Source organism: Bos grunniens, chromosome 21 (genome assembly GCF_055505025.1).
Source record: "Bos grunniens cultivar Pamir isolate PY7600 chromosome 21, Bosgru_T2T1.0, whole genome shotgun sequence".
Classification (NCBI taxonomy): domain Eukaryota; kingdom Metazoa; phylum Chordata; class Mammalia; order Artiodactyla; family Bovidae; genus Bos; species Bos grunniens.
In genome coordinates, this window is record NC_141185.1 from 40859932 (window position 1) to 40879245 (window position 19314).

The 19314-nt window shown below is 42.8% G+C and overlaps 1 protein-coding gene across 6 annotated transcripts in view; it reads left to right on the forward strand.

Annotated features, from left to right (window-relative positions):
* LOC147349478 (neuronal acetylcholine receptor subunit alpha-7) overlaps window positions 1-19314 on the forward strand; it is a 136737-nt gene that overhangs the window by 109128 nt on the left and 8295 nt on the right. For 4 of the 6 annotated variants that reach the window (XM_086364075.1, XM_086364076.1, XM_086364078.1 and 1 more), the window contains 5 exons: window positions 1660-1739; window positions 6098-6265; window positions 13893-14087; window positions 15439-15525; window positions 19048-19157. In XM_086364075.1, the coding sequence (XP_086220201.1) occupies window positions 1660-1739; window positions 6098-6265; window positions 13893-14087; window positions 15439-15525; window positions 19048-19157 (640 nt within the window). Of the gene's footprint in view, window positions 1-1659; window positions 1740-6097; window positions 6266-13836; window positions 14088-15438; window positions 15526-19047; window positions 19158-19314 lie in introns of all 6 variants that reach the window. The other 2 variants (XM_086364077.1, XM_086364079.1) reach the window with 1 other exon arrangement.

The window sequence follows — 19314 nt, forward strand, 5'->3', positions numbered from 1 at the left end:
AGACATCTTGTGATGGTGACTTTCCCCTTTAGAGAATGCTGGAGACAGAAAAGACTGCAGAGGCTCTGGAGACATGGGCAGCCCATAGCAGAGGTCCTCCAGTTGCTAAAAGGAGGGGAATTTAACTCATGGTGCTGGTACCATGACTGGCTGCCTACATTTTCTTAAGGCCGTTTAGTTTTTATTCACACATAGGGCAGGATGTGAAGAGTTAACTCATTGCAAAAGACTCTGATGCTGGGAGGGATTGGCGGCGGGAGGAAAAGGGGACGACAGAGCATGAGATGGCTGGATGGCATCACCGACTCAATGGACGTGAGTTTGAGTGAACCCCGGGAGTTGGTGATGGACAGGGAGGCCTGGCGTGCTGCAATTCATGGGGTCGCGAAGAGTTGGACATGACTGAGCGACTAAACTGAACTGAACTGAGGGCAGTTATTTTAAGGATATGTTTTAATCAGGTATGGTAAGATACAGACACAGAAGTAATGAAGGAAGGAAGTTTATTAGATACTCACAGTTCCCTAGAAACAGGAGGCTTGCTCGCCACACAGGGCCACACAGGGAAGCACCAGAGTCAATCAGAAGGCAGAGGGCTTGGGGAGAAGACGTGCTCAAAAGCCTTTATTGTGGTTTCCACAGGGAAGCAGTGAGGCAAGGTAAGCATGGCTAGAACTTGAAATGCTTTCAGCAGGCTCTGATGCATATGGCTTGTTGCTATTTGTCTGGTGTCTACCCCTGGGGTGATTAGGGTGGGTGGATGGTGGCCAGGAGATAAGAGCTCCATAAAGGAGCTAGTTGGGGTGTGGGCTCTGGATTAGTTGGTTTTCATTTGATTGAGTTGTTTGCTATCTCCAGGAATTGGCTAATCTGGGGCAGTGGGGTGATGGGGACAGTCCCTCCAGGGTCAGCAAGGCCCCAGATGTCAAAGTGTCAGAACACAGAAAGTGAAAGACCTGGTTAAGGGCTCTGGGTCTTAATTATTTTTTCCTTCCTGTTTTGTGTGCCTTCTTTAACCAGGTTGGTCACTGCTGTCTGGAGGAGGTTCTGACCATGGTTAGGGGTGCGGCTGGGGTGCATTTATCTTAACTTGAACCTGATTCTGTTCTCTCCACCTGTCATCACCAGTCCTGGAGCCTGGTACCCCTAAAGGCTGCCCAGCTCCCCTGGGCACCTGCAGCCTCAGTCACTCAAGATGGATTTATCAAACACCGTCTGAGCTTTGGACCCATTCATGGGGCTGAAACTAGAGCCTTGAATACAGTGGGTCCAAATCCCACTCTTCTGGGCTGATAGAGAGGCACTTTGCTCCCCCACCTCCCTACACTCTTGTCTCCTGTAGATAGATTGAAATGTCTCATCTGTAATGACCTCCTAAGTTGTCTTCAGGTTTCATTTTTGCTAAGAGCTTTGTTTTACATGCATATGGAAAAAATCAGCATCCCTGTGAAATGGAGGAGGGCATTGGCCCCATCCCCCTGTCCTCTGGGAAGACCTTCCAGGTCAGCCCCACATGGGGCTCTCACACTGCTGCCAGCTGCCCCACCTGAAAGCAACAGCCTTTCTCAGAACTTCTCAGACCATGGGAACAACCACCCAAGGGCATGGGGAACCCACTGCCTGGCTGGCTTGGTTCATGGATCCTTCTCTTGTTTCTAGTGCTGATGAACGGTTTGATGCTACGTTCCACACCAATGTGTTAGTGAATTCTTCTGGGCACTGCCAGTACCTCCCTCCAGGTAAGCACCACTCCCTTTGTCCCCTGCATTTAGACAGTGTGAAGGAGGTTGGGGTGCCCAGTGGTGCCCCCAGGGGCAGCAGCTAGCTCTGTGCTCTGGGCATCCTTAGCTATCACACATGCCTGCTGCTTTTGCCTTCTTCTCCACGCCCCTGTATATTCCCTGAATGTGGCAATGCTCTCTTCCTGGGGTTTTTTTTTTTTTTTTTTTTTGGTCTTGGGATCATGGCTCAAGCTGTCTTTGCCAACACATGCCCTCTGTCCTTATTGTCTGTCTTGTGTTCTCTAAATTTCTTTCACAACTGAAACAAGTCTCCTTTGTTAGGTCACTTCCATCCTCCTTACAATCTGCAAGCCAATCCCTTGGCCATTTCTTCCCTCACAGCCCCAATTTTCCTTCCCACTGCACTGGATACCTGGGCAGGTGCTGCCCTCCAGGTGTTGACCTTGCTGGGCTGGCTTCTTGAGTGTGCACAGTAAAGTCCAGCGCATCTTGCTGGTGAGATCTGATGGTTTCTCACATCTTAGAGGTGAAATCTGATGGTTTCTTCCTGAAAGCGTGTCTCTTCTTCTCAGACAGCTGATGGATAACTGCTTCCTTGGATTGAATCTCCTCTCACCAGCCCATCATTCCTATCAGTTCGCAGGGCCCTGGGCCACTCATGAGTAGCCATGTGGTGGGAGACTTGGGCTTCATGGCCTTGAGATACTAACAGATTTTTAAAAAACCTTCTGGATGGTTTTTCACATGTTCTTTCCCAGAGTTATTTCCCCTACTGCAACTGTTTGTTTACCTTCCTGCTCCCAGGCAGCCTGCAGCCACCTCCCACCTCACTACCAGCCCACATACCACACACACATACTGCATAACACACACACACACCCCACATGAATACACATTACCCACCATCCACATACATACACACACCACACCACACAAATAGACACATTACACAAAAGCATACCACACACTACACACTCTACATACTGCACACACACACACACACATATATACACACACACAGCGCTCACAGTAGAGCTGGCTTTGCCTACTGGGTGGTGGTTTTTGTGCTGTTCCGGGTTAACAGAGGATAAGCACCCCAAAAGAAGGAGCTGTGTTTATTCCTATTAGAACCACCACTCATCAACCAGGAGCCTGGCCCACGTGGAGGTAAACAAACGTGTGAGGGACTGAACCGGTCATAAGCAGACACCATCCACTGTTGTCTGCGGAGATGGAAGGACTTCAGACTTTCAGGTTTTCTGTCTTACAGCTTGTGCTTCCTTGCTTCTTCCTCAACCCCTCCTCGCCTCCCTCAGGCCTTGCAAACCTTCTTCCTAACACAGAGCTCGGAGAGGGTCTTCCATCACTGTACACCCTTTTACAGCAGACCTAGAAGTTGTATCTTTTATCATGAGGGCTATTGTGGAAAATGATCTCCAGCAGTCATCCATGTAGAAGAATATGGGGCTGTGGGTTGTATTAAAGGTTGGGGTCATTTTCAGCCACAGGAGCAGCACTCCTGACCCATGAGTCCTCTGTACGCCAGCCCCTCTGGGCCCCGTGCCTGTGTCCCAGCCTCCACGGCCCCTGGAGTCCATCAGGAGGGCACACTGAGCTTTGACTGTGGGAGTCTCCCCTACCCTGGCTGGAGAGTGTGGGGCAGTCTGGTTTGGGCAGCAAGCCTTTACCTGGGGTCACATAGACCTGTCTGGGAAGCTGCTCTGCTCTAGCAACTGAACAGGCAAAAGGTGTTTCAAGTGGAAGCTTTGAAATAGACTTGGTTATGAAATGACTTTTTTTCCCGTCACAGTTTTATTTTTTAACAGCATTATTGAGGTATTATAAATTACATTATTGATACGTATTATAAATTACATATCATACAACTGACCCATTTTAGGTAGATGATTCAATGATATTTAGTAAATTGACAGAGTTTTAGGACCACGACTACAATCTAGTTCTAGAACATTTGCCATCACCCCCCTAAAGATCCCTTTTGCCTGTTTGCAGTTAATCCCCACCTTCACTGCCAGCCGCCGGCAACCACTGACCTGCTTTCTGTCTCTAGAGAGTCTCTTTTTCTGGTCATTTCATAGAAATGGAATATTACAGCTACAGAGTTCATTTTCTACTGGCAATGAGGGTTTCAGGGGATCTAGCCCAATAATGAGGGCAGTGTCTGTAATGACTTCCAGATTCCTGCAGACATTGGATGTGATGCTGCAAATCCCGTTTAAAGAGACTTGAGGAGACAGGAAATCTATTATCCTTTCACAGTTTGGTTGTGGGTGAAGGGGTCCCTGAGTCCCTTCCTCCATTCACTTGTTTTTTTCAGCTATGCTCTGAGTTTTGAGGCATTTCCTTTCTCTAATTTGGAGAAGGCAATGGCACTCCACTCCAGTACTCTTGCCTGGAAAATCCCATGGATGGAGGAGCCTGGTAGGCTCCAGACCATGGGGTCGCTAAGAGTCAGGCACGACTGAGCGACTTCACTTTCACTTTTCACTTTCATGCATTGGAGAAGGAAATGGCAACCCACTCCAGTATTCTTGCCTGAAGAATCCCAGGGACAGAGGAGCCTAGTGGGCTGCCGTCTATGGGGTCGCACAGAGTTGGACACGACTGAAGTGACTGCTATTAGCAGTAGCAGCAGCAGATTTATAGAGCACTGCCCTGTCCCTGAGAACACTGGGACCCTTAGCTATTTGTGCCATCACTGCCTTCTGGTCCTTCTCTGGACAGCAGGGAGCACTTGGGCATAAAAGGGCATAAAAGCCCACTGGAGTGGGCTTATCTCAGTGACGTGCTGGGAAACTCCCTGCCAACTTGTCCTGTCCTTTTCAGTGGAAACTAATTTTTGTCCAAACACTACCTCCTCATCTAAAACCTGTTATTTTTGTTCTGTTTATAATCTAGAATTCAAGCGAGTTAAAATTATCTTCCACATATATTTCTAGATAAACCAAATATTTCCTCAATTTTTAATATAAAGAAAATGCTCCTTCCACTCCTCACCAAACACACACACACACACACACACACACACATACACACAGCTTTCAGAGTCTGTTTCTAAGCGCTTCATTATTTTTATCAGCTTGTATTGGATTTTTTAACATTCTTTACATGTCCCTCACTGTTTAGAATTTGGAGATGCACGTGCTTGGCATGAGAAAGTTTACAGAACATTTAATTTTTTGCGCAGAAATCTCTCAGAATAGAAGACCAGGGAATTGCTGTGCGTTTTTTTTCCAGCATTATCGAGGTGTAGTTGACAAATGTATATATCATATATACATTCACACATATATACACATACATATGTGTGTGTATATATGATATATATATATCTGTGTCACATATATATGTATGTATATACATGGGTTCGATCCCTGGGTTGGGAAGATCCCTTGGAGGAGGGCATGGCAACCCACTCCAGAATCCCATGGACAGAGGAGCCTGGCAGGCTACAATCTATAGAGTCGCAAAGAGTTAGACACAATTGAAGTGACTTAGCATGAATGCACTTATATGTAAGTGTGTGTGTGTGTATGATATGTTTACACATGCATACACACACACATGCATACATGTTGTGAAACCATTTATTTCAACGATCAGATTAATTAACATACCCCTCACCTCACATAGTTAATTTCAGGCATACTTGAAATTTTAACTATAGTCATGGTGCTATATATTAGATCCTCACAGTGAATCCTCCTCTTACAACTGAAAGTTTGTACCCTTTGATCAACTTCTCCCCCATTTCTGCCACCCTCCAGCCCTTGGCAATCACTATTCTGCTCTCTGTTTCTGAGTTCAAATTTATTTTTTTCAAATTCTTCACGTAAATGATATTATACAGGAAGTGTCTTTCTGTGTCTGACTTATTTCACTTAGCATAAGGTCCTCCAGGTTCATCCATGTTGTTGCAAATGGCAAGATTTTCATCTTTTTAAAGGCCGAATAATAATAATCATCAGGAATATATTATATTGCATATAATCCATATAAATTTAATTATAGATATATATATTTTTTATTTTATCTATTTATCCATCAACAAACACTTAAGTTGTTTTTATGTCTTGACTGTTGTGAGTAATGCTGCAGTGAATATGGGTGCAGATAGCTTTTTTTTTTTTTTTTCCCAGATAGCTCTTTAAGATACCGATTTTGTTTCCTTCGAATGCATATGCAGGAGTGGGATTACAAGATCATATTTAGTTCTATTTATAATTTTTTGAGGAGCCTCTGTACTGTTTCCATAGTGGCTGCACCAATTTGCATTCCCACCAACAGCTGTGTGTCTGTAACACAGGTCTTGGTCTGTCTTATTGCCCATGTAGGCATCTTTAAGAGCTCCTGCTACATCGACGTGCGCTGGTTCCCCTTTGATGTGCAGCAGTGCAAACTGAAGTTTGGGTCCTGGTCTTATGGAGGATGGTCCTTGGATCTGCAAATGCAGGAGGCAGACATCAGCGGCTATATCCCAAATGGAGAATGGGACCTTGTGGGTAAGCCCAGAAATACTGGCAACCTAGAAGGAAGCTGCTTTATTACTGTACTGACTTAAAAAGGTTGGGATTTTCCACTCTGCTTTTCAGCATGAGCATTTACTGAACCCTGCAGCATTCTCCATGATTTACTGAGAGCTCTAGGCTTAGACACACACAAAAAAACAATTGGAAAATTCAGTGCTTTCCATGAGGAACTTGCAGTTATGGTAAGGTCAGTGCAAGTATGGGCATCTGTGTATCACTCAGATCTGCTCCATCCCTAAAATCAGGTGGGACAGCAAATTGCAGTTGATGAGAACCTGTATTTAATGATTTAAATAGAAAAACAATAATTATGTTTATAATGGTATTGAGTTTACACTGTATTGGAGAAGGCAGTGGCACCCCACTCCAGTACTCTTGCCTGGAAAATCACATGGACGGAGGAACCTGGCAGGCTGCAGTCCATGGATCGCTAAGAGTCAGACACTACTGAGAGACTTCACTTTCACTTTTCACTTTCACACATTGGAGAAGGAAATGGCAATCCACTCCAGTGTTCTTGCCTGGAGAATACCAGGGATGGGGAAGCCTGGTGGGCTGCCATCTATGGGGTCGTATAGAGTCGGACATGACTGAAGTGACTTAGCAGTTACAGTGTATTATTTATAATCATGGTGTCTTAGTCCATTCCGACTATTGTAACAGAATGCCATAGACCAGGTGGCTTATAAACAACAGACATTTATTTCTCAAAGTTGGGAGACTAAGGGCTCAAGATCAATGGGTTGGCAGACTCTGTCTGGTGAGGACCTGCTTCCTGGTTCATAGACAAGTGTCTTCAGGCTGTGTCCTCGCATGGCAAAAGGGACAGGAGATCTCTCTAGGGTTCTTTTTATAAGGGCACTAATCCCATTCTTGAGGCTCCCTCTATAACCTAATCACCACCTAAGGCGCTCACCTCCAAATAACCATCACTATGGAGGTTAGGATTTCAGCATGTGAACTTTAGGGGGACACAGTCAGTAGCATGTGTAATTCAAATATGTAAAAAAATCTTCCAGTTCAGCAGTGAAGCTATGTTGAGAGGGCCAGTTTGACACGGTTGCGGAAATAGACATATCTAACACTGCCAAAGCCAGAAGTACCGCCCAAAGACATAGTGAACCCATAGACACTCCAAAACCTACTATTGGACACTGCACCACCCTTCAGAGAGATGAAATCCAGCTCCATCAACCAGAACACAGGCACAAGCACCCCCAACCAGGAAAATATAACAGGACACTAATCCAACCCCATCTATGGGAGCAGACTCCGCAACCAAGAACTATGACCTTGAGAACTTTTTTTTTCTTATAAATCCACTGTTTATTCCCCCTACATATTTCTACCTTCATATTAGCCTTTTGTGGTGCTGTGGTTTTCCACATCTGGAAAGAGGTGTTCTTTTCCTCTTTGTTTTTCTCATTAAAAAAAAATCATTTTAAGATTTTTTTTTCTTTTTCACCTTTTTTTCTTTTGGTGATGTTTCTGATTTTGTTTTTTGATATATTCAACTGCTTTTCTTTATAATTCTTTACCGGCTGTAGCTATTCCTAAATATATATGAATCTTTCTTACATACAACCATTTATCTTTGCTTTTCTATTTTTTCTCTTCTCTCTCTTTTTAACCCTCTTTTCCACCCCTTCCTTTTCTCTTTCCTCTCCCTCTCCTCTTTTTTTATTTTTCTCTTTTTTTCTTCTCCCTTTTTTCCTACACACTTTCTTCTTTCACCAAGTAAGTTAAATTGTTGAGCTCTCTTTGCTATATTCCTCAGGTGGTACTCTGCTCAGGCCCAGTTTTCCAGATTGAGCGTTAGTTAGCTCGGCTTTTAGTTAGTCAATATCACTTTTGGTTTCTCCTGCTCACCAGGTCAATCTCCTGTACTCTTCTTTAGAATACTTTGGTTATAACTATGTGTGTGGAAGTGTGTGTATATGTCCCAACATTTCTGTAATTACCTACCTGATCTACTTGATCTCCTCCCACTAGAACATAGGCACAAGTCACCCCTAACAAGAAGTCAACACAAATTACTCAACCAACTTTTCCCTCAAAGGGCAAAAACCAAAAGGAAGAAGGAATACAACCCTAAAGCCTGAGAAAAGGAGACCTCAAGTGGAGCAAGTTAGGAAAAAAAAAAAAAAAAGGAAAAAAAGAGAAATACAGCACAAATGAGAACAAGGTAGAAACTCACAAGGCCAAATCAGTGAAGAGGAAATAAGCAGTCTGCCTGAAAGAGAATTCAGAATAATGATAGTAAAGATGCTCCAAAGACTTGAAAATAGAATGGAGAAAATCCAAGATACAATTAACACAGTTAATACAATCACCGAAGACATAGAAGAAATTAAGAATAAGCAAATATAGATGAATACCACAATTACTGAAATTAAAAATACTCAAGAAGGAACCAGTAGCAGAATAACTGAGGCAGAAGAATGAATAAGTGAGCTGGAAGATAGAATGGTGGAAATAACTGCTGAAGAGCAGAATAAAGGAAAAAGAATTAAAAGAATTGAGGAGAGCCTCAGAGACCTTTGGGACAATATTAAATGCACCACCATTTGAGTTATAGGGGCCCCAGAAGAATAAGAAGAAGAAAAGAAAGGCACTGAGAACATTTTTGAAGAAATTATAGTTGAAAACTTCCCCAACATGGAAAAGAAAACAGTCAAGTCCAACAAGTGCAGAGAGTCCCTTATAGGATAATCCCAAAGAGAAGCACATCAAGACACATATTAATCAAGCTACCAGAGATTAAGCACAAAGAAAGAACATTGAAAGCAGCAAGGGAAAGGCAACAAGTAACACACAGGGGAAAACCCATAGGATTAACAGTGGCTCTTTCAGCAGAAACTCTGCAGGCCAGAAGGGAATGGCAGGATATATTTAAAGTACTGGAAAAAAAAAATCTACAGCTAATATTACTATACCTGGCAAAAATCTCATTCAAAATTGATGAATAAATCAAAAGCTTCACAATCAAAAGTTAAGAGAATTTAGCACCACCAAACCAGCCTTACAACAAATACTAAAAGGACTTACATAGCCAGTAAACATAAGAGAAAGGAAAAAATGACAAAAACAAACCCCAAATGATTAGGATAATGCCAATAAGAATATGCTATTTAGTCACTCAGTTGCATCTGACTCTTTGTGATCCCATGGACTACAGTCTGCCAGGCTCCTCTGTCCATGGAATTTCCCAGGCAAGAGTCCTGGAGTGGGTTGCCATTTCCTTCTCCACAATAGGAATAGATATATCAATAATTACCTTAAATGTAAATGGATTAAATGCACCAGCCAAAAGACACAGACTGACTGAATGGATACAAAAGCAAGACCCATATATATACACTGCCTACAAGAGCCCCACTTCAGACCTTGAGACACATACAGACTGAAAGTAAAAGGATGGGAAAAGATATTCCATGTGAATGGAAATCAGAAGAAAGCCAGAGTGGCAATCGTTATTTCAGACAAAATAGACTTTAAAATAAAGAATATTGTGAGATAAAGAAGGACACTACATAATGATCAAGGGATCAATCCAAGAAGACATTACAATTGTAAATATTTATGCACCCAACATAGGAGCACCTCAGTACATAAGGCAAACGCTAACAGGTATAAGAGGGGAAATTGAGAGTAACACAATACTAGTAGAGGACTTTAACATCCCCTCTTACACCAATGGACAAATCATCAAAAGCGAATCAATAAGGAAACACAAACCTTAAATGAAACATTAGACCAAATGGACCTGATCGATATCTTCAGGCTTTCCATCAAAATAAAGGAAGAATACGTTTTCTTCTTAAGTGCACATAGATCATTCTCCAGGATAGACCGCATCTTGGACCACAAATCATGCTTCAGTAAATTTAAGAAAATTGAAATCGTATCAAGCATTTTTTCTGATAACAGTGCTATGAGACTAGATATCAACTGCAGGGGGAAAAAACTGCAAAAAACACGAACTCATGGAGATTAAATAATATACTACTAAATAACAAAGAAGTTACTGAAGAAAGAAGAAGGGAAATCAAAAGATTCCTAGAAACTAATGACAATGAAAACACGACGGGATTTAGCAAAAGCAGTTCTAAGAGGAAAGTTTTTAGCAATACAGTCCTACCTCAAGAAACAAGAAAAGCATCAAATAGACAACCTAACTCTACGTCTTAAAAGCAGCTGGAAAAAGAAGAACAAAAAAAAAAAAAACAACCCAAAGTCAACAGAGGGAAAGAAATCATAAAGATCAGAGCAGAAATAAATGACAAATAAATGTAGGAAACATAGCAAAGATTAATAAAACTAAAAGCTGGTTCTTTGAGAAGATAAATAAAATCGACAAACCACTAACTAGACCCATCAAGAAGAAAAGGGAGAAAAATAAAATAAAATTAGAAATGGAAAAGAAGAGGTTACAACAGATAACATAGAAACACAAAGGATCATAAAAAAATATTATGAGCAACTACATGCTAATAAAATGGACAACATAGAGGAAACGGACAGATTCGTAGAAAAGTTCAACTTCCCAAGACTGAACCAAGAAGAAATAGATATTATGAAGAAGTGAATTACAAATGCTGAAATCGAAACTGTGATCAGAAATCTCCCCCAAAAAACTAAAGCCCAGGGCAAGATGACTTGATAGGAAAATTCTGTCAAACATTCAGAGAAGAGCTAATGACTATTTTTCTGAAACTCTTCCAAAAAACTGCAGAGGAAGGAACATTTCCAAACTCATTGTATGAGGCCACAATCACCCCGATACCAAAACCAGACAAAGACAACACAAAAGAAGAAAATTACAGTCCAGTATCACTGATGAACATAGATGTAAAAATCCTCAACAAAATTCTAGCAAACAGAATTTAACAACACATTAAAAAGCTGATGTACCATGATCAAGTCAGGTTTATTCCAGGGATGCAAGGATTCTTCAATATACACAAATGAATCAATATGATATACCATATTAACAAATTGAAAGATAAAAAACCATATGATCATTCAATAGATGCATAAAAAACCTTCAATAATATTAAGCATCCATTTATGATTAAAAAACACTTCAAAAAAATGGACATAGAAGGAACCTACCTCAACATAGTAAAGGCCATATATGATAAGCCCACAACAAACATTCTCAGTGGTGAAAAACTAAAAGCATTCTCTCTAAGATCAGGAACAAGACAAGGGTGTCTAATCTCACCACTGTTATTCAACATAGTTTTGGAAGTCCTCACTATGAGAATCAGAGAAGAAAAAGAAAAAGAATCCAGATTGGAAAAAAAGAAGTAAAACTCTCACTGTTTGCAGATGACATGATACTATACATAGAAAACCCAAAAGAAACTATCAGAATATTACTAGAGCTGATCAGTGAATTCAGCAAAGTCATGAGATACACGGTCAATACACAGAAATCACTTACATTTCTGTATACTAACAATGAAAAATCCAAAAGAGAAATTAAGGAATCAATTCCATTCACCATTGCAATAAAAAAGAATAAAATATCTGGGAATAAACCTACCTAAGGAAACATAGAACTGTATATGGAAAATTATAAGACACTGATGCAATAAACCAAAGACAACATAAACAGATGGAGAGATATTCCATGTTCCTGGGTAGAAAGAATCAATATTGTGAAAAGTGGCAATACTACCAATTACAATCTACAGATTCAGTGTGGTCCCCATCAAATTACTAATGGCATTTTTCACAGAACTAGAACCAAAAACTTCACAATTCATATGGAAACACGAGACCCTAAATAGCCAAAGCAGTCTTGAAAAAGAAGAATGGAGCTGGAGAAATCAACCTTCCTGACTTCAGATTATACTACAAAGCTACAGTCATCAAGACAGTTTGGCACAAAACAGAAATATAGACCAATGGAACAAGATAGAGAGCCCAGAGATAAATCCACTCACCTATGGGTACCTTATTTTTTTAAAAGGAGGCAAGAATATACAATGGAGCAAAGATAGCCTCTTTAGTAAGTGGTGCTGGGAAAATTGGACAGCTACTTGTAAAAGAATGAAATTAGGACACTTCCTAATACCATACACAAAGATAAGCTCAAAGTGGATCAAAGACCTAAATGTAAGACCAGAAACTATAAAACTCTTAGAAGAAAACATAGGCAAAACACTCGATGCCATAAATCAAAGGAAGATTTCTATGACCCACCTCCTAGAGTAATGGAAATAAAAATAAACAAGTGGGGCTAAATTAAACTTAAGTTTTGCACAGCAAATGAAACTACAAACAAGGTGAAAAGACAACCCTCAGAATGGGAGAAAGTAATAGCAAAGGAAACAACTGACAAAGGATTAATTTCCAAAATAATATAAGCAGCTCATACAACTCAATACCAGAAAAACAAACCACCCAATCAAAAAGTGGGAAAAAGACCTAAATAGACATTTCTCCAAAGAAGACATAAAGATGGCTAACACATGAAAGGATGCTCAACATCGCTCATTATTAGAGAAATGCAAATCAAAACTACAATGAGATACCACCTCACACCAGTCAAAATGGCCATCATCAAAGAGTCTACAAACAATAAATACTGGAGAGGGCGTAAAGAAAGGGAACCCTCTTGCATTGCTGATAGGAATGTAAATTGATACAGCCACTATAGAAGACAGTGTGGAGATTCCTTAAAAAACTAGGAATAAAACCACCATATGACCTAGCAATCCCACTTCTAGACATATACCCTGAGGAAACCAAAATTGAAAAAGACCCATGTACCCCAGTGTTCATTGCAGCACTATTTACAATAGCTAGAACATGGAAGCAACCTAGATGTCCAATGACAAATGAATGAATCAAGAAGCTATGGTACATATCTACAGTGGAGTACTGCTCAGCTGTAAAAAGGAACACATTTGAGTCAGTTCTAATGAAGTGGATGAACCTAGAGCCTATTATACAGAGTGATGTAAGTCAGAAAGAGGAATATAAATATCATATACTTACACATATATATGGAATCTAGAAAGAGGCACTGATGAATTAAGGGCAGCAATGGAGAAACAGACATAGAGAACAGACCTATGGACATGGTGGGTGGGGAGGAAGAAGAGGGTGAGATGTATGGAGAGAGTAACATGGAAACTTACAATACCATATGTAAAATAGATAGCCAGTGGGAATCTGCTACATGACTCAGGGAACTCAAACAAGGGCTCTGTGACAATCTAGAAGGGTAGAATGGGTAGAGGAATGGGAGGGAGGTTCGGGAGGGAGGGGACATGGGTGTACCTATGGTTGATTATTGTTTGACAAAACAAAATTCTGTAAAGCAATTATCCTTCAGTTAAAAAAGTGACAAAAATAAAAAAATCATATAATCTGCAGTCAAAAAAAAAATCTGCCAGTTTGTTCAAATATCACTAAGGTACTCTTAAATAAATATATATTAAAGCTAAAGCATTTATTCAAACAGCCAGTTTTCTGTACTTGGCAAATTCCACGCCTCTGTGTGTGTTACAACCCCTTAAAACCAACAGGTCCCCTTGTTTCAATGGTGGCTCCCTCCTCTCTCCCCCCGCCCCCGGCAATGAAGGGGTCTTGGGCAAGCGGAGTGAGAAGTTCTACGAGTGCTGCAAAGAACCCTACCCAGATGTGACCTTCACAGTCACCATCCGCCGCAGGACTCTCTACTACGGCCTCAACCTGCTCATCCCCTGTGTGCTCATCTCTGCCCTAGCCCTCCTCGTCTTCTTGCTCCCTGCAGACTCTGGAGAGAAAATCTCCCTGGGTGAGTACTGGGTCTGAGCTGGATGGGAGGGGCCGGCTTTGAGGGTGGCAGTCAGGGGCCCAGTGCAGAGACATCCAGGGTCTGCTCAGTACATCCCAGCCCAGGGTGACTCCCTGACACCACAGCCCCCTGTGCGGGGTGGCCAGGCCCTCCTGAGATCCCACAAGCTCCTCTGATCCTGCAGAGAGGATGGGAATGCCAAGGGAAGGACCAGTTCTTCCCTGAGGGGCCTGTGCCTTCTCGCCTCCTGACACCCCTCCCCACCCCTTGGTGGCAGCCAGCTGGGATATGTTGTGGGCAGAACACCGTTAAGTTTAATATAGTATCAGCTTGCATTTCTATATGGTCACACACAATGTAATTCTTTACCATCATCCAATAGGAAGATAAGAAAACTATGAATTAGATTGGTGAAATGAGTCCCGCAACATCTCAAAGAGTTACTAAAGATTGTGTTTGATATACATAGAAATCATTCTCAAACCTATAACTTCTGACTACAAGTGTCTGACTACTGTAGTCGACTTTCTGACTACAAAGCTCAACCAAAAAGTGAAATTATGTTTTATTTGGTGGACTTTCTAAGGACTTCAGGCTCGGGCTAAAGCATCCCAGATAGCTCTGAGGGACTGCTCCAAAGAGGTAAGGAAGAAACTAGGATATATTTAGGAGTTTTTGCCACAGACAGAGTAGTTGAAACATCAAAAGATTACTATTTAAAAACCAGACTTCTCAAGTTAATAAATTTAGTGCTTTCCTATGCTTGGGAAGATGCAAAGAGTCTGGGTTCCCTGAAATCATTCCTGTGATGTATACCTGAGCTCTCCAAGGCCAGTATCCTGTGTTTTCTCATCCTGAGTGTCCTCAGGGTGCACCATCTGGGAGTCTGCAATGTGATGGCTTGATGGCTGCAACATCTATTGTTTATTGATAGAGCAGGTGATATTTTTATTCATAGGGCTCAGCTTGGGCACATAAATGACTTATCCAAGGTCTCACAGCTAGTAAGTAGCAAAGTCAAGACCAGAAGCCATGTCTTCCAACTGTATCTCTTGTTTTTCCTGCTGCTTGGAAATTACCTCTAGATACTAATGTATTAATAATAAAAGATATGTGTGCTGAAGTCAGTGATTTATTTTGAGATGTTCTAAGTTCTGGCTTCTAAGTTTGTCTCTCCAGGGATTTCTCAACAGTCCTCAGAAAAATGCCCATTCCTGTGAATATAGAAAACCAGGCATTCCATTTGGTGTTGGGAATACCACCCTCATACCTCCTTTGACTCTCAGGTTGCCTGGAGTTCAGGCCTTGCGTTCTTTTCTGTCTCAGGGATCAGTATGTGTCTCTGTTTCAGGAATCACAGTTTTACTCTCCCTCACCGTCTTCATGCTGCTGGTAGCTGAGATCATGCCTGCGACCTCTGACTCAGTGCCCTTAATAGGTAAGCAAGCAGCCGGCTCCTCTAAAGACCTGGACTTCGACAGTGCCTGGGATTTCCCAGCACAGGCAGAGAGCAGAAACATGTCCTCCAGGACCCCAGAGAGCTGCACACTGCCCCTTTCTGCTGTGAGGGGATGACTTGCTTTAATTACTCAGAGTTGACTCATGGCCTCTGCTTACCTGGGCATACAGAAGGGGACAGGGAATCCAGCTTTGTGGTTTGGCCTTAAGATGCAGAAATGCCCCCTTTCCTCCCACAATGCACCTCTCCACACACTTGTTATGGAGCCAGAGATTTTTACCATCAGAGATTCATTATTTTAGCTTGAGTCACTGTTTTTCCACAAATTCATTGTCACACTTTAACTCTTAGCTGTTGTTTCCCAAGATAAGTTGACATCTCTGTAGAAAGTTCAAGCTTGTGAGAGAAGGTGAACAGGACAAATGTATTTTGGCCGCATGTTGGGATACACCCCACAGGCCTGCCAGCCCTGTACTTGCCCAGACTTTAGACAGAAGAAAGAGCCCGGAGACACCAATGGTTTGATAGATGGGAGATCTTACACATCTGAAGCAAAAGGGTTATGGAGTGACACCCCATCGGTTACCTAAGAGAATTGAAGTCCGATTGGTCCATTGGTTACCAGGGAAACCAGCGAAGGGTCACAACCCTCTCAGCCCCTTGGGCTGAGTACCTTCCAGGTACAGAGGTCTTCCCTTGTTAAATTATGAATCAGGAGCCATTCTAATCTAAAGATTTGAACACTCACTAGCTGGCTGTGGGGGAAAAGTCTGTAGGTATTTATTGATTAGCTCTGTGATTAAGGAGACAGTCAGTCATGTGAGTGTGATGTAGGTTAAGCAGGGACTGGTCTAGCAGAGGAGATGTAGAGAGAGCAAACAAACCACACACAAAGGCAGGTGTAAAGATGATGGTCTGCCCAGGGAGAGAGAACAAACACAGGAGGCAGCATCACCTGTTGCTATGCACCTCCCTGGACTGGACTGAACTGGAGTAAACAGGAACATGCAGAGCAGGGGTGCTCAGTGGCCCAGAGAGGACCCAATACCCTGGCTATTGCAGTCAAGGTTCGGTTCCTGGTCAGGAAACCACACCTCCAAGCCAGTTGTGAGGACAGGAAGCAAACATGCTGCCAGTAGATATTAGGTTTGATGAGAGTCCCCACTCCCACTTGATGGTGGAGGTCAGAAAGAGAAAAGCAGTTTATACAGTGGCAGTCCTGTGTAGTTAACCAGGGGTAAGTAGGAATAGGGGTCCTTACGTGATACCCTCAGGCTTCACTTCCCAAATTCAGAAGCCAAGGCCCTTCTTCTTGGAGCTTCCTGGATGTATAATATTTGACCAGAGAGCCTATAGGTATAAAGAGCCTCTGTGGATGTCATGTTTTTCTCAGAACCATCCCAGAAACAAGGATACTTCAACCTGACCTTCTGACCCCATCCTTTCAGTTTTAGTAGAGACCTGCAGCAGAAACCACCCTTAACCAGGCAGTCAGCAGGCCCTGATGTCTGATGAACCCACAGGCTCGGCGGCTGCCTAGCCCACATCTAGAAGAATGGAATGGCCTTCTGGAAGGCCTTCTAGAAGAAGGACAGCTGTTGGCCTTCGACCTCTGTTGTCAAGATTTCAGCTGTGGGATCCAGTCCCCCTGGATCTCTGTAGGTCATTGTATGAGTCTGCTAAGGCTGCCACAATGAAAGTCCTCAGACTGGATGGCTTACACAAGAGAAATTTATTTGTTCCCGGTTTTGAAGGCTGTGCATCCAGGATCAAAGGGCCAGCAGGGTTGGTCTCCCTCCTTGTCTCGCAGACAGGTACCCTCTGCTGTTCCCCGACATGGTCTTTCCTCTGTGTCTTCATATCTCTGTGCCCCTTTGAGTTCCCAGATTTCCCCTTTTTATAAGGACACCAGCCAGTTTGGACCAGGTGCCACACTAACAATCTCACGGTAATTAGTCTCCTCTTTGAAGGCCCTTTCTTCAAACACAGTCACATTCTAAAGTACTTGTTGTTTAGAACTTCAATGTACAAATTTTAGGGGTACACAGTATGCAGCCCATAACAGTCATGGTTTGGTCCCCCTTCCCTCCCCTTCCCAGAGGTCCCTGATGCTGATGTCAAGTCTCAAATGTCCTCCTCCAGTAGCTCCTTGTATGTTCCTCTTGGTCTCCATCGGAAAGCAATGAGTTCCTGCCTGCCTGGAGGGTAGGAGGTGTTTTTAACCAGGTGTATGACCACATACTTAGCCTTGTACAAGGATGTCTGTTTAAGAGCTCAGCCCCTTGGTGGATAGCCACAATGAAGGTTTATCTATTTATTGCATTTATGTTAGGATAATTTATTGTTTTGCTTGTTTAAGGAGGCGTTGATCATACATATTTTTGTTTCATTATTTTTAATACTCTTTTTGCACTTGAATCCATGCTTCTAATCCCTTTTTTATTATGTTTTGAAGTATGATTGATTTGCAGTATCTTGTTGGTTTCAGGCATACAGCACAGTGATTCAGTTTTTTACATTTATATATATATATATATATATATATTATATATAGTTTTTCAGATTCTTTTCCTTTATAGGTTATTACAAAATGTTGAGTAGAGTTCCCTGTGCTATACAGTAGGTCCTTATTGGTTATCTATTTTATATATAGTAGTGTATGTGTTAATCCCAATCTCCTAATTTATCGCTCCTCCACACTGAAGGTTTAATAATCATAGTTGACAGTTAAAGAATGCCCACCTGTGCCAACTTTTTCCTGTACTCTTGGCCCCTAAAATTGTTAATCTCTGTACCAACCCGGCAGAGAAGGCATTTCTGTCCCTGTTATACAGTAGAGACCTGAGGCCCAGAGAGGCTAAGTGGCCATTTAGGCTCACAGATGACAGCCAGTGTACCAGGAAGGAGCTCCATGCTGCTTCTCACCTGGGCCAAGGTAGAGAAACGCATCCTTACCATCAAAGCTGAAGCTGATGTTCTCAGCCTGAAAGGACACTGCAGCTGACCTCTTCCTCAGACTGGCCAGCTGGCACTCCCCACCCCCATGGCCCTGGGTTGATGGAGCCAGAGCCTACTGTAAGTAGAGTCATTTTCCAGGCCTGAAAAGACAGCTGGGTGGCACCCGATCTGCCCTTGCTAGACCTCTGCAGCCTGCCCGTGGCCTGCAGTCATAACTGTCGTGACCACCTCCTCTGTGTACCAGTGGTTTCAGTTCTGACAATGATGCTTCCTTATCAGACAACCTTATCACCGTCCTATGAGGTGCACTTAACTTTCACTGAAGGACGAAGCAGTCAGGGTTCCTGAAAGTTCAATCAGCTGGTGAGGCTGCTCACCAGGACTGGAGGAGGCAGCTCTGTATGCTGTGGGCTGTGGGCTGCAGGCCTGGAAGAAGTCACGCTGTGCTCTTGAGCCTCACTCCCCAGCCCCTGGTCAGGATGCCACCGTCTGGGTTCCCCACACCGTGCTGTGGTAACACCCCTGCATCTGCGCTCTCTGCAGCCCAGTACTTCGCCAGCACCATGATCATCGTGGGCCTCTCTGTGGTTGTCACGGTGATCGTGCTACAGTACCACCACCACGACCCCGATGGTGGCAAGATGCCCAAGTGGGTGAGTTCCTCCCCAGCAACTCCACCAGAAGAGGGGTCAGGGTGCCTTCCCCAGAGGGGGCTCCAAGGATGACATCTATTTTAAAAAATCCCCCAAAAAACTTGGATTCCAAAACAAAAAGCTACAGTTCCTCACATGTCTGCATATCTCTGCATCC